At 45.5% G+C, this 16,220-nt stretch overlaps 1 protein-coding gene across 1 annotated transcript in view; it reads right to left on the bottom strand.

Moving 5' to 3' along the window:
- MYOM3 (myomesin 3) overlaps window positions 1-16,220 on the bottom strand; it is a 394,520-nt gene that overhangs the window by 263,357 nt on the left and 114,943 nt on the right. Inside the window, exon 5 of the mRNA XM_069223954.1 lies at window positions 15,877-16,034. Coding sequence (XP_069080055.1) covers window positions 15,877-16,034 — 158 coding nt within the window. The remainder of the gene's footprint in view (window positions 1-15,876; window positions 16,035-16,220) is intronic.

Here is a 16,220-nt window from a genome sequence, read left to right as displayed (position 1 = left end):
CTGTGCTGGTGCGTGATGACTTGAGCTGCACCAGGCATTTCTGACCACACAATCATTTCCCATTCAAACACAGACAGCCACACACATAGACGCCAGTTCAGTGGTACTGCACAAGGTAGGAAGCAGGACTGCTCTGGGTATGCCCCTACCGCTGAGGGTTGCAACCACTGACACAGACACTGCATGCAATGAGCATGCAGTCAGTGGCCACACAAGAGAAATGTGGCACACTAGAAAACAACGGGGCACACGGGGTCCTGCATCCAGTAATCCGTTCACCACCAACCAAAAGCTTCTTTGCAATGTGGCCCCACTATAAACATCTTCCTCACCAAGACCTGGCTCAACCCCACATCCTCCCAGACATTGCCACTACGATCCCCGATGGATATAAAATCACTCACCAGGACCACACCAACAAGCCAGGAGGAGGAACAGCCATCATCCACAAAAAGACCATATAGTGCACCACCACCACTGACAACACCACCACCACCGTGGAACATCTCAACGTGAAGTTCCACATGGAAGACAAAACAACCATTAGAGGCATCCTTGCATACCAACCCCCAGGCCGGCACTCCAGCTTCTTCAACACCATCACAGACTTTATTGCACCTGCAGCCTTAGACCACAAGGACTACTTCTTCCTTGATGGCCTAAATTTCCACATTGACGACCTCAACAAAAACAACACTGAACACCTCCTCAACAGTATGAGCAGCCTTGGATTGACCCAGATTGTCCACGACCCTATACACACCGCAGAACACATGCTGGACCCCATTTTCACCTCCAGCAACTGCGTCAAATACAGCCATGTTACAGAACTCACATGGACAATCACCCCATTATCCACTTCAGCATCTCCGCCCCCTCTAGAGGTGGAACAAAATTGAGCCGACAGCATTGTCACTGTCAAGAGCCAGATCCAGGGGAAATTCTCCAAAAAGGCCAGCTGGCACACCCAAGAACTCAGAACAGCGAAACAAGACAGCAAACAACTGGAGAGGAGATGGCACGCCAGCAAGGACACTTCCAACTGAGCAGCCTTCAAGACCTCCCTCAACCTGTACCACCACCTGTTGAGGGCAACAAAGAAGACAGCCCTTGCCACATACATCAAAACCAGAGGCAACAAGACCAAGGAACCTTTCAGCATCTTTAGGGAATTCTCCAACCCAGATGCCAACAACAACAACATCACCCCTTGCAGGAGCTGTGTGACAACCTTGCCTATTTCTTCCATGACAGGATCACAACCATATACAGAAACCTCAAACCCCAACCCACACCTACAGACTTCCTTGACAGAAACGCCACCACCGTTATTGACATGAACCACATACTGATCACCTGAAACATTCTCTCTACCCAGGACATCACCTCCATCATGAAATCCATCCACTTGGGAGCTCCAACAGACCCATCCCTGCACTATATCTTCTACCTTGGAAACCCAGTGAACCCAAAACCTACCAGCCAATCTCCTGCTCCCATTTCCAGTGAAGGTACTGGAAAAAATCATCAACAAGCAACTCATGACATACCTGGAGCAGTACCAACTACTCAATGCCTCCCAATCCGGCTTCCACGACAATCACAGTACTGCAATTGCCCTGATCACAGCCAATGACAACATCTGAACACTCCTTGACTGAGGACAAACAGCAGCTTTGATCCTCCTCGACCTCTCGACAGCCTGCGACACTGTATCCCACCACATGCTGATCAAAAGACTCCACCGCATCACCATCCAAGGGGACGCGCTCAGATGGATCACCACCTTCCTCACCGGAAGAACCCAGAAGACCTACCTCCCACCTTTTGTCTCTGAACCTAAGGAGATCACCTGCGGTGTCCCCCAGGGCTCATCTTTCAGCCCCACGCTCAACGCATATATGACCCTGCTGGCCAACATCGTCAAATCCCACCGTCTCAACATAATTTCCTATGCAGACGACACACAACTCATCCTCTCATTCACCGACGACCCCTCCACCACCAGAACCAGCTTCCACAGACACATGAAAAGCGTTGTTGTTTGGATGAAGAACAACTGCATGCAGCTGAACACAGACAAGATGAAAGTATTGATCTGTGGCAATAGCAACAAAACATGGAACAACTCCTGGTGGCCATCAGACCCAGGACCCACACCCACTTCCTCCAACCACGCCAGAAACCTCAGAATCATCATTGACAACAAGCTCACCAACACCATATCCTCTGCTTGCTCCTCACTTCGCACATGCTACATAAGATCTTCAAATGGTTACCTCTACATATGAGACGCACCCTCATCCTCAGCTGACTGGACTACACCCTCTACAGAATACCGCAGCCAGGCTCATTCTCGGCCTTTCCCGCTGAACCCACATCACACCCCACCTCAGGCAACTCCACTGGCTCCCCGTACAGAAGAGATACCAATTCAAGCTGCTGACCTACGCACACAAGGCTCCACACAACCAAGGACCCACGTACATTAACCACCACCTGAACTTCGACCAACTATCGAGAAGATTACGCTCTGCGTCCCTTTCACTTGCTCATTCTTGCTGCATCTACTGAAGCAGAAGTGGAGGATGCTCCATCTCTCACGTTTCAGCAAAAACCTGAAACAGCCTCCCCACACACTTCCAGATCATCAATTCACTTTCAGAATTTCTAATGGTCCTCAAGACCTGGATGTTCAAATAAGAGTCTGGGACCTGCATGCGCCCGGATACCCTACTAGGTGATCACCCACGCTTTATTAAACCTGATTGATTGAAGTACACCCATACAGGCCTGCTGTGACAGGCTAAGTACACATATAAAAAGCCTATTGTGCAAGCTGTGCACATACTGGCAAGTTGGGCCAGGCTCAGAATACATCTGAAAACACCAAGGTGCAAGTGTGCATCCTACTGGAAGATGCCACTTCCTAGCAGACGTAGGAAGGGCGCACGCTCAAAAAGAATCAACAAAGCCTTCTAGAAAAAGTAAAAACTTTTGAGGAACCACTACCTTGGCGTATCAGGTTTAACAGCGATGCACTGGTTTCTAAAGACGAGCATTGAAGCCACGATGCATTGATTCTGAAGCTGATGCGCGAAGCTTCCCCATGCTGTTGAAAGGATGCATCCTTCATTGATGGCGACGATGCAGTGGTTTCAGTGCTGCAGCAATGCTGATGCACCAAATACCGCTTCCAGCAGGCAGGGGATGTGGCGAGCAATGCGGCTGTCTCAGAGAGGCTGCTCAGGTCCAAAGTGTGATGCACCAATTTTATTAGTGCAACACAGTTGATGCGTCGGTTGCCGCTCCCAGCAGGTAGGAGATGTGTCAATTTAACTTGTGCAAGTACCAGACACAGGAGGAGGAGTAGAGCCTTTGATACCCACAAGTCTCAAGCAACAGGAGGCAAGCCAAAAAGCCCTTGGCGATCACTTCAGTGGCAAAGCAGGGTCCAGTTCTCCCTGAGTAGGGTCAGAGAGCAGCAGGCAGCAGGGCAGCACAGGAGAAAAGCAATCGTTCCAGGCCAGTAGTCAGAAAGTGGCAGTCCTTGATGCAGCACAACCGTTCTTCTAACAGAGTCCAGTTGTAGGTCCAGAAGTGTTTGATCTGCTGGGGTCAGAGACCCAGTACTTATAACCAAATGTGCCTTTGAAGTGGGATTGATTTCAAAGAAGGACACAGGTATCCTTTCTTCCTCAGCCCTGGCTCCAAACTATCAGTGGGGGTAATCAGCCCTTTGTGTGGGGTCAGGTCACTAGCTACTCAGATGTGAATGTCAGCCCCTCCCTCCTTTCTTGGGCAGGAAGAGCCATCAAAATGTAGATGAATGCAAAGGAACTCCCAGACACACCTAACCTTTCTGTGTTTGTGACTGTCCTGAGGGAATGCACAAAGTGTAGCTGTCACCCACCCCAGACTTGTATTGGAGAGAGGCTGCAGGCACACAGAGCTGTAAGAGCAGAGAAATGTCCACTTTATAAAAGCGGCATTTCTGGATTAGTAATGTTAAATCCAGCTTTGCCAGTAAAGAGGATTTATCATTGCCATTCCAAACATATCAAACATGACACAGCTACTACTTTCTAATCAGGAATTACAGCTTTAAAATGTATTAGGGAATTCCTGAAGTTGACCTATGAGAGGAGTAGACCTCACAGTAGTGGAAAACAAATGCTGGTGTTTTCAAAATTAAGACATGCAGAACTTAAGGTACCTTCCCTACCTTTTACTTACACAGCACCCGGCCCTATTGGCTACATAGGGTCTACCTTAAAGTTGACATATGTGTAATAGAAGGGAAGTTTAAGGCTTGGCAAAGGGTTTTAAATGTGAAGTTGAAGTAGCAGTTAAACTACACACACAAGTTCTACAGTGGCAGGCCTTAGACATCTTTAAAGGGCTACTTGTGTGGGTTGCACAAACAGTGCTGCAGCCTGTGGGTATATGGTATGCCACTTTACAAGGGACTTACAAGTAAACTAAATATGCCAAATGTGTAAACACCAAAGTTACCATGTTTAAGGGAGAAGCACATGCACTTTAGCACTGGTCAGCAGTAGTAAGGTACTCAGAGTCCTAAGGTCAATGAAGAGATTCAGCAAAAAGAAGAGGAAAGTAGGCAAGAATTTGGGGGAACGCCACCCTGAGGCTGACAGGTCTAACAGGGAGCATGACCCAGCCACAATCCTCTAGACAGAATCTTTATCTAGGCCTGCAGGGAATTTACTTTGGTGTAGAGGGGGAAAATTATTTTGAATAATTTCCCTTCTTTGTGTGGGAGGGAGGTCTCATCTAGTGAGACGCAAGACATACTGTTTTCTAACAGTGAGCTTAGAAGCCATCCGCTGCTTACCATTCTTGGCTTCATTGTTATTCTCATTTGCTTTCTGCTTGTTGGTCAGGTGTCATAGGCTTCCTTCCTCTTGTGTTTGTCCCTCCCCTGAAATATTGATGCATTACTTGTGTCCTTCAACTGTTCATTTTTATTAGGAGCTACTTTTTTCTTTGATTTTAAGAATTACACAAGACTGTGTGTTTTTCAGCTGTCTCCCTCGTGTACTACTCCCCTCTCTGTCTTCCACCTGCTCCTTCTCCTTCCATTCTCCATGTTGCTTTCCCAACTGCTGTCCCTCCTTGCCCCTGCCTTCCTTACTTTTGTTTCTCATGTTGCTTGCCCTCACCTGTCTTCCCTCCTTCCGTTGTCTGCATTCTGTTGTAAACCTTCATTTTATTGGCCATCACTCGCCCTTTCTTCTTTTGTCCATGTTTTGTTGACCCTCCCACCCTTTGTTGTCCATATTGCTCCCACATCTGACATAACAAAAAAGCAATATGGTGTGGCTGTGTCATAGGGTTTTTCCCCTCACCCCTTACTGACCCTCCACCTGCCAACCATGTTGACTCTGTTCTCTGTGTTGCTTCCTACCCTGCAAATGAAAAAACATTGCTGTGACATGCCCAGTGCTGGCTGTGATATTGCTCTTTTTGCCCACATCCTCCAATGTCCGTGTTGCTTCCAGCCCTCCACCAGTAAAATAGCACCATGAAGTGTCCATCAATGGCCACACCACAGTGCTTTTAAAAAAAATCTTTCAGCCATGCTGCACAGTGGCCACACTGCGGTACAACATGGATAAAACAAATTGACAATAGGCAAACCTACTGGCTTTGCCAATGCTTGGTTTCATTGTGGCATCGGCCGGGAGGCGGGGCAGAGTACTGCCCCTGGTGCAAATGATTTAAAGCATTTCCCCTTTCCTTCTCCTTTTCAATGTTGCCTCTCCTCCAAGGATCCCTGTTTCAGTATTGATCCGTGAACAGCAGTCCATTCACTAGGCTGCACTGATTTCAGAATTGGGCAGTCCCAATCCCTCTGTAGAGTGAAGTAAAATGTAAGCTTTTTTACTTTTCTTGGTGGCTGGTCAGGTTTTTCCGCCTTTGTGATAATCCACCGTTGGAAGGGAAAAGGCCACTAGAACCCTGGCTAGCTCAATTTGTTTTAACATGCAGCTCACACCTGGGGGCATAATTTAACTCTCTAGTCAGGTAGAAAGAAAAGAGAAGCACTGTTGGAAACGGGGAAGTCTCTAGTTTCATATACGCCCCTCTCAAATGCGTTCCTGCTCAGGAACTGTGATAGTGCCACTCCCAGTTTTGTTAAACACATAGGGGGTCATTCTGACTTTGACGGGCGGCGGAGGCCGCCCGCCAAAGTCCCGCCGGCAGAATACCGCTGCGCGGTCAAAAGACCGCCGCAGTAATTCTGAGTTTCCCGCTGGGCTGGCGGGCGACCGCCAGAAGGCCGCCCGTCAGCCCAGCGGGAAACCCCCTTCCATGAGGATGCCGGCTCCGAATGGAGCCGGCGGAGTGGAAGGGGTGCGACGGGTGCAGTTGCACCCGTCGCGATTTTCAGTGTCTGCTTGGCAGACACTGAAAATCTTGGTGGGGCCCTGTTAGGGGGCCCCTGCAGTGCCCATGCCATTGGCATGGGCACTGCAGGGGCCCCCAGGGGTCCCACGACACCCGTTACCGCCAGCCAGGTTCTGGCGGTCAAAACCGCCAGAACCAGGCTGGCGGTAAGGGGGTCGGAATCCGCATGGCGGCGCTGCTTGCAGCGCCGCCATGGAGGATTCCCTTGGGCAGCGGGAAACCGGCGGGACACCACCGGTTTCCCGTTTCTGACCGCGACGTCAGAATGCCCATGGGAGCACCGCCAGCCTGTTGGCGGTGCTCCCGCGGTCGTTGGCCCTGGCGGTCCATGACCGCCAGGGTCAGAATGACCCCCATAGTAATGGAGGCACCAAACCATGTAAAGAGCTTCAGGGGATACCACAGTGTGTAACATGCAGGAAACCACAACTATAAAGTAAATTCTATGAGTGATATCCTTTCTCTATTTTAAGGAAGACTTCCAAACTGGCTATCTTTTTCCAGGGTCCCATCTCTTAGTAGGTTCCATTATACTTCTTATATTGTGCCAGGTATTTTTGTGTAACATACTTACTGAGGGAGGGAGTACATTCAGTATAACTCAATCTTTGTTTTTTATCCTTCTCTACACCGCTTTTCTGATTGTTGATACAGAAATGTAAGGACAATTCATTTTTCCATTTGCACTTTGACATTTGCAGGGCCATCATGGTTAAAAAGTGCTCTAGGATAGAAACAAGTTAATGATTGTTTGCTATTCACAAAGGATTGTCCTGCCTTTTAATCTGTGTAGACTCCACAGTCATAAATATGATACTCATAAATTACCTTTGTGCATGGCAAACAATCATAAACTTACACAAACGTGTAAGTTTACCTTGGTGAATTAGGCCCTGATTGGAGGCCAACCATATAGCAAAATTGCACACAATTAGAAGGTTGTCTCTAGTCTTGTCTTCTGCAATGTGGTTTTATTGCCACGTTTTGGACAGTCAGGATATGTGTTTGGAATATACACATGTTGTGATCTTATGGCTGGTATCCTCCTTTTGTTCCTTTTCCTCTGCTTTCCCACCTTGCCCCTCTACTTCGATCCTCTTTTCCACACTTCTTGTACTAGCTCTTCCTGTTCTGCAGTCATTTGTTCATTTCTCACACTCCCGCCATTATAGTGCATTTTCCTATTCACCCATTGTTCTATACTCCTGTATTTTCCCTTCTTCTCCTATTCCTTCACCTCTCCCTGCTACTCCATTTTTCATTCCTGGAAGCTTTCTATATTTTCCATCTCTCCTCCTACCTTTCCCCAACTTCTGCTGTCTCCTTGCCTTTTCTATCTTCCCATGTATTACTCTGCCACTCGCTTTCTTCCTCTTCCCTTCCTCCTTCCCTTCAAAAATCAACCATTGCCAGGTCATACTTTTTTTTGTTCAGGCTGAATTGACTCCAACGGTCAGCTAGCTGACCTCCTATTCTGAGCTACAGAGACATGCCAAGCTCCAGAGGCTGCATGCAACTGCCCAGCTGCCCTGCTGCCTGGAGCTGCAACTGGACATGCCTGAGTCCTGCTGGCCTCTGCTGGTGTGAGTTCCTGGCCCCCAAGTAGTGTCCCTCAGGCCCTGGACCCTTGGTGTGGCTTCAGTTGAGCTCGCCTGAAGTTTTGGGTTCATCACAAATGTAAATGGGCCCCTTGGTGCCAAAACTTTGCTGCCCATGCCAACCACCAATGCAAAGTTCTGGCAAACCAACTGTTTGCACTACAGCATTGACCACTCATTGTGACTCCCAACTCAAAGCTGCAAGGACTGTCTACGACGCCGACAGGAACTTAACACTACATCGATGACCACTCCCTGCTCCTTGCGATTCCTTCCACCACAAACAGAACTGGCTGTGCTGAACTTTGAAGGTAACTCTTTTAGATGGGCTAACCTGGTCCCTGTATCTGGCCAGTATTCTATCAGTGTCATCCTGAACTTGTGACTTTCACACAGTATTGCGGGACCAAATAACTGCACGTGCCACTTTGTGCTTTTTGGTGCTATTCTCACTTAAATCTTTAAAATGGCATATCTCTTGTTCTACTAATTTGGTTTTTGTTGTTTTGGTGTCAAATTATTAATTAACTTTTAGTCTAGTTTTTTTTAATTGATGTGGGATTTTTCTTGTGGTTTGTTTTCACTTTACTTTTCAAGTTCTGCATACATACACATTGCCTCTACGTTAAGCCTGCCTGCTCTGTGCCAATCTACTAAATAGTTGAACACATGTTAATTTGGGGTTTTCTTGTGACTTCACCCTGACAAGATTAATGGTTGATGCTTGAGTAGGGTTTCACACCTCTCAACCAATTTCTTACAGGTATATTTTCCATGTACAAGTTATTCTAGACCAGCTCCTATTCAAGACAAAACACATTCAATCACCCCAACCTCACAAGTTTGGTATTTCACATGCTGTGGATGACATCACAAACACTACACATTGCTGACACTGTATCTTATGAAGGTCTATGCTACTCACACTACAGCATTTCACCTTCACTGGCTATAATGTCACATACAAAACTGCAACCTGTCTCTTGGTCTGCACATGCGGTAATGGAAGTATGGGTTGATTTACAGAGCCGGAGATAAGATCTGCACGTACAAACAGAATGTATTCAACAATTTTTGTCCACAGCATAGAGGGATAGTGAAAAAAAGGTTGATAAACTGTGTTGATTTACCTTGCTCCTGCCATTCATCAGGACACACTGAAGTCTACAAAATAAGTATTAAAGGGACTGCTTGAATTTATCTTAGCCACTTCTAATTACTGGAGGCCTCATCCCAATCCATTGCTTTTTACACACCATGTCACCTCAGTTTGGGCCCAGCAATATGCAAATCTATCTTGATCCTGCTCCAATGCGAACAGTCCAGCACAAACAACCAGGCCAGGTGCTACCTTAATCAGAACACAAGAAACCCAGGACCAGTTTCTTCCTGATTCAGGCTCATTAGCCAGATATAGCTTGGTTCCGGTAGCACAGTGTGCACAGAATCCACATCTGGGCACACCCTTCCGACTTACAGTGACACACTACAGTATTCACAAAAGTGATGGATGAGTCAAAATCTGTCATTTTATCACTCTGGACTGAATACACATAGAGAGAGGGAAGCCCATTATTCAGGGATCAATGACTATAAATTTACAATTAGGGATCATCGAATCAATATAGTTGAAAGCATATCAGAAGGACCTTTAAAGGTTTTACTTCATATACTAGTAGCAGGTATTTGTCTGTTTAGAACAAATTAATAAATAAAAGGACTTCTATAGTGCACAGCTACTCAAGAGTGTCCCCGGGCTAAACATGGCAGATCAGGTAGATAGAAGCCTTAATCGCTGAACAAGTGGGTTTTTAATAGTTTCCTGAACACATCTCATTCGTGGTATTTCCTAATTGGACAAGGACCTGATTCCAGAGAGAAGCTACTAAGGAGGAGAAGGAAGAAACGCCTTGTCTCTTTTTGTAAGGGGCAGAACAGCCAAGAAACGAGCATTAATGGAGCACAGAGATCTCAGGGGCCAGTACTTATGTATCCTTAAATTCAAGTATTTCAGACCAGTATCATATAGCGTGTTGTGGGCGGTCGTTAGAGGTTTAAAGATGACTCTTTATTGACAGGGAAAGATTGTTACTGAGGGCTGTTTTGGGATTTTGAACAGTAGTCTTATCACTGTGTTCTGGACCAGTTGAAGGCGGTGTGTCAGGTAATCAGGGAGGCCAACAGAGAGGGCTTTGGAGTAGTCCAGCCATGATAATATCGGGGCCTGAATTACAGTTTTCTGTGCATACTAGAGTAGAAGAAACAAAATTGTTTTCAGAATTTTTAGGACCCAGAGGCAAGACCTGACTATCTGCCTCTTCATAGTCAGGCCGCCCTCAAATAATTCCCCCAATTTCTTAGCTACGTTCGGTGGGGGAGGGAGAGGTGGGCAGTCTGTGGGCCAGCAGCCCGTCCAGCTAGTCAGGGGGTCAGGACCAAACAGTAAAATGTCACTTTTATGTGGATTACACTGAAGGTTGTTGGCACGGAGCCAGCCCATAACTTTTTTCATACAGGCTGAAAAGGACAACTTTGTGTCCATCAAGGTTCCTTTGTATGAGAACAACAACTGTGTGTCATCTGTATATGAAATAATTCTGATGTTAACAGACTCAACCAAGACTGCAAGGGGCAGCATAAAAATATTGAAGAGGGTCAAGATAAGTGCAGAACCCTGGGAAACACCACATCATAGTGATTTTACTTCAGAACTAAACGGTCTCATCCAGACAGCTTGCCCTTTGGACTCAAGAAAGGAGGTGAGCCAATAAAGGGCTGAACCAATTACACCAATAGCGGAGAGCCAGAAAGATAAAATCTTGTAAAAGACTGTGTTGAACGCCACCGAGAGATCCAGCAGGACCAATGTGTAGCCCTGGTCTAGGTTTCATTTTATTAGTTTTGAGATGTCCAAGAGTGCTGTTTCAGTGCTATGCTGGGCTCTGAGGCCCAATTGTGAAGGATGTAGCACATTAGAAGATTCTATAAATTCAGAGAACTGAATTTTAACCAGTTTCTCCAAGATGTTTGCAGGGGCTAAGAGCAGGGAAAAAGGGTGACAGTTGGATAGTAGTGCTGAATTTAGATTGTTTTTTTTTCAACAGGGGAACCACGCTAGCTGATTTCCAGTCGCTAGGCACAACTCCTGAGCGTAAGGATGCACTAAATGGTGTCAAATAAATAGGGCAGATTGCATCAATAATCTGATGCAGAATATGGGTAGGAATCTTAGTGGGAGACAGACTTGCCATTCAGGAAGCACTCTTTTAGGGTGTCCTCTGATGGCAGTAGAAAACACTTAAGTTTGTCTCCCACTCCAACACTGAGGGGTTGTTAGAGTGTGGAGGCCTCCACATCACTTCCAACATCAATGTTCAAATTAATTTTTATATTTTTTTCTCAAAAAAGGTATTCAACCTTCTACACACGTTTGCATCCACAGTTCAAGATGGAGCAAACATGGAAGAATCAGAAAACTGCGATACAGTCTTAAAGATTACCTTAGGCCTGTTCTCAGCTTCATTAATCATTTCGGAATAAGAATTTAATATTGTTGTGATATGCATATAATGCTCCTTGTAAAAAACATTATCTTCACTTTTGTAACAATGTCTCCAACTGTCTTCTAATCTCTTACAAGATTGTCTTTCATCAGTTAGCTCTGCTATAAAACAAGTGGCAGAGGTAGAACGAGACATTTTTTGGGACCACTTTACAGGGGCCACCATGTCAACTGCAGCAGAGAGACAATTGTCTACTCTAGTATTGTCTACTACTATGTCACCCAAGAGGCAGGGCACTGTGGAGGTAAAGTGATCCTTTAACTGTGGTATTGAGAGTTTGTTCCATGAACGAAAAGGTCCACTTTTTACCTTACTGGACACTGGCTTGTGGATGGGGAGAGACAAGAAAAGGGTAAGATAAAGTGGTCAGATCATATCACTGTCTGATGAGCTTCTAGAGCAATGGGTGTGTTAGAAAATATTAGATCAGTTGTATGTCCAGCTTCATGCATATGACCAGAAGGAGTGAAAGAGAGATCCAATGTCCTAAGGCCCATATTTATACTTTTTTAGTGCCTCATTTGCGTCTTTTTTTTACGCAAAATCGGCGCAAACTTACAAAATACAATTTGTAAGTTTGCGCCGATTTTGCGTCACAAAACGACGCAAATGAGGCACTAAAAAAGTATAAATATGGGCATAGTGTTTCCAGAAGGTGTCTAGCCATAGTGCCTTCCGCCATGACCATGTGTAAATTAAAATCTCCTACTATCAAAAAATTTGCATTATTAATCTTGGGTGCTAGTGCCTCATCAAGAGTGTTAATAAAATCGCCTGCGTGCTCTGGGGGACAGTATATGAACACCCCTGACAGGGAGTGTTGGGGAGATGTCGAGAAGCAGAAGCCTAAGGCTTCTGCACCCTTTACTGCAAAGTCGGACATTTAGGATCGATTTTTAATGCAATTGCAATCCCCTCTAAGCGTTCCTGTTTTATATCTACATGAATACAAGCATACATGCCCGGGAGAGTTAAATGTAGATCAGGGTTGGAGTCCTCCATCAATCCGGTCTCAATAAAGAGGCTATCAAACTGGGAGATTATATACATCTAAGGCATGTTAATGTAGAGAGTGGATATTAATAAGAGCAGCGTTGCGCTTCTGACCCATGATACCTTTAGGTTCACGCTTCACAATGTTGCAACCTTGCACGTTCTAATACACATGTAATCTGCCTCATACAGTCTTTCACAGCTAATTTACACTCGCATAGTGTAGGGGTTCTCAGTTTTAAAAGTACTGGGATAAACAAGCCTTACAGTGTTATTTCTCTTCATCATGCATTCGCTATTTAAACCAGCATAAGGGCTGGTCACTTCTGGAACGGGGATGGGCGCAGAAGGGCTTGACTTTGGTGTGCCTTTGGCGCGTCAGCAGTACACCCACTACGCATGTCCACTGCGTGTCCACACTGTGGCCATAATTAAAAAGAGAGCTTCCACAAAAGCAAGGCTTAGGTACCTTGGCAACAACTAGAGCGTGTTAAAAAAAATGGCGCCTATCGGCTATTAGCGTCTAGTTGAAGAAATACTTGCAGAGAACTAGCAGCAAAGTAATTGAAGAAACCCTAAATTGTGCAAATTTTAAAAAGATTTTAGCCCCAAACTGATTCCAACAAGATCATTTGTGTCACCTGCCTCCCGCCCCTCACAATCTGCAACATTAGGATTCTGTTCAGCCGCCTGCACCACACAGCAACATTAAAAACAATATCAAAATTCAAATAAGATTACCCTTCACTTCAGTAATAAACCATATGTATACAAAGGTTGTATGACAGAACCAAGCATGCCGGAACAACGCATGCCTTAACAACGCGATTGGAACCATAACTGTGTCTTTTCCACGCATGCCTTTACCATGCATGACTTTGCAACAAATTTCGTTGTAAAAGCATGCTTTGTAAAGGCATATGTGGAAAAGGCATGCATGGTTCTGTCATACAACTCCTCCTCTTAACCTAAAAAAGTACCCCAACCTTCCCCACCCGCCCTGAGGTCCAAACCTACCCACACCCCTAATAGGTAAGCTACCCAGACACCCGCCCTGAGCCCTAAAACCTTCCCCACACCTAACAACGAAACTACTCTGATCCCCATCCACCCTGAGCACTAAAAAAAAAAAAAACTACCCCGACCCTTCCACCCCTCTAAAAACTAAACTACCCTGACACCCCCACCCGTCCTGAACTCTAAAACCTTCTTCCCTAAAAAGTAAACTAACCTGACTCTACACTCACCCTAAGCCCTAAAAAAACTATCCCGACCCCGCCTCTAAAAACGAAACTACCCCAACTCCCCCATCCACCCTGAGCCCTAAAAACCTTCCCCCACCCCTAATAACTAAACTACCCCATTCCCCCACCCACCCTAAACTCTAAAAAAAACTACCCCAAAACCCCAACTCTGCACCTAAAAGCGAAACTACCCCGACACTCTCACCCACCCACCATGAGCCCTAAAACATACCCCACCCTTAATAACTAAACTATCCCAAAAGCCTTAAAAAAAAACTAACCTGACCTCCCACCCCTAAAAACTAAACTACCCTGATCCCCCACCTACCCTGAGCCCTAAAAAAACCTACCCCAACCCTCCCACCCCGCCTCTAAAACCTAAAGTACCCTGACACCGCCCACCCTCGAGACCTAAAACCTTCCCCATATAAGTAAACAACCCTGACCCCACCAACCACCCTAAGCCCTAAATCCACCCCAGTAAAAAAAAAAGCCCCAAACCCTACCCCAACCCCACTTACCTCACCATGTCCCCTCCCAATCCTTCCTCCTCTTCTTTCCTCCCTCCTCCTGCCCTTCCTTAAACCTTTCTCACTCCTAAAAAATAAACTACCCACCTCCCCACATACCCCTAAAAAATTAACTTCCCCAACCACCTCCCACTCTAAGCCCTAACAAAAACTATCCCAACCCCCCCACCCCTGCCCCTATAAAATAAACTACCCTGACCCCCCCACCCACCCTAAGCACTAAATCCAACCCCACTTACCTCACCACGTCCTCTCCCGATCCTTCCTTCTCTCCTCCCGCCCTTCCTTAAACCTCCCCCACCCCAAAAAATAAACTACCCTCTAAAAAATAAATTACTCAGTCCCCCCACCCTAAGCCCTAAAAAACAAACTTCCCCAAACCCCCACCCTAAAAAAAATAGCCTGAATCCCCCACCCACCCCAAGCCCTTAATCCACCCCACCCCTAAAAACTACCCCCAAACCTGCACCAGCCCCACTTACCTCACCACATCCTCTCCCGATCCACTCTGCCTTTTTCTTTGCCTTAACCACGCATATGTGTAGTAGTTTGGCACATGCGTGGTTAAAGCACAGAAAAAGGCAGTCGTTGTTCCGGAAAGCATTGTTACTCTTGCTGGTAAATGTCTGCGGTGTTTACAACTCATTGATTGGGACGCTTCCCATATGAAAAAAGATAAAAAGCAATGCAGGTCAAAAGCTTTAAAGCACACTGATCGGAAGCAGTTTTGTAGAGCAGGATAAGAACAATAATATTGTACAGCAGGAGCATTAGGATTTAGAGAGTTCAGGGTGAGATCCAGGTTTTTTATGAACACATTAGCTAATGTAAGGAAAGGATGACACTGGCTTAGCTTGTTCCCTGAACACAAAGATAAGAAGTAGATCTCAATGTAGCTGTTTACAATAAAAGAACTGGGTAGGTAAGGCCAAACTTTGAAACCAACAAAACAGGGGAATGTGTTTGCTATATGGCTGGTATCAGTGGTGAATTTAAATACTTCTTTGTGGTGCCCTTGATCACAATATTTTAACTCTCTGTTATCTTAATTTATCTTTGCATGTGGATGAAGTTCTGCTCCTAAACTGCACAGGGGGATTTTATCTCATTCAATGAATTTGGTAGATGCTTGAGAAGAATAGCTTAGATATGGGATGCTCGCAAAATTACAAAAAACACAAGAGCTTCTGAGAGCATAATGTCACAGATAAGGATAAAAATTCATGCAATTTGAAACCTAAAATAATTTTCAACTACACAACATGTATTTTCAGCACATATCTTTGTTAAAGATCTCAGGTAAAACATTCAAAACACTATGAAATAATTGCACTGCGCACACCATGCATAACTGTTCACAAATGACAACCGAGAACAGCAAATAAAATAATACTGAGGAACTGAGTTAAAACATATATTTCTCACACTCTGGTCTATAAAAGCACTCAAAGCATTTAAGTAGATTCTCAATTTTTAAGTAGAAAATCCTGCCGTTTATTAGGCTGTCACTTCTTACCACTTGACAGCAGGTGGTGGGTATCCCAAAATGGTGCAGGATAGAGTGACTGGCATTCTCTCCCAGACTGCGTGGGCTCTGAGAGGTACCCAGAACATAGGTGCTCGCTGAGAGCACAGCTCCCTGAATTCCTTGGTTTGTCGTGCCTTCTCCTGTGCCTTAAAAAAGAAATTGTGATATTTAATGTATTGTCCTTTATTTAAAATACAGTGATGATATGATCTGAATCAATTAAACATGAACAATCGATGATAACCTGGAAAGACGGGGGACGTTTCTATTTGGAGTTCGATGTACACAGTAAAGATAATGAACATGAAATGTGATGTGCTAGAGCACTGCTT

Source organism: Pleurodeles waltl, chromosome 3_1 (genome assembly GCF_031143425.1).
Source record: "Pleurodeles waltl isolate 20211129_DDA chromosome 3_1, aPleWal1.hap1.20221129, whole genome shotgun sequence".
Classification (NCBI taxonomy): Eukaryota; Metazoa; Chordata; class Amphibia; order Caudata; family Salamandridae; genus Pleurodeles; species Pleurodeles waltl.
The sequence above is the reverse complement of the archived record's forward strand: the minus strand, read 5'-3'. Positions and strand labels throughout refer to the sequence as shown.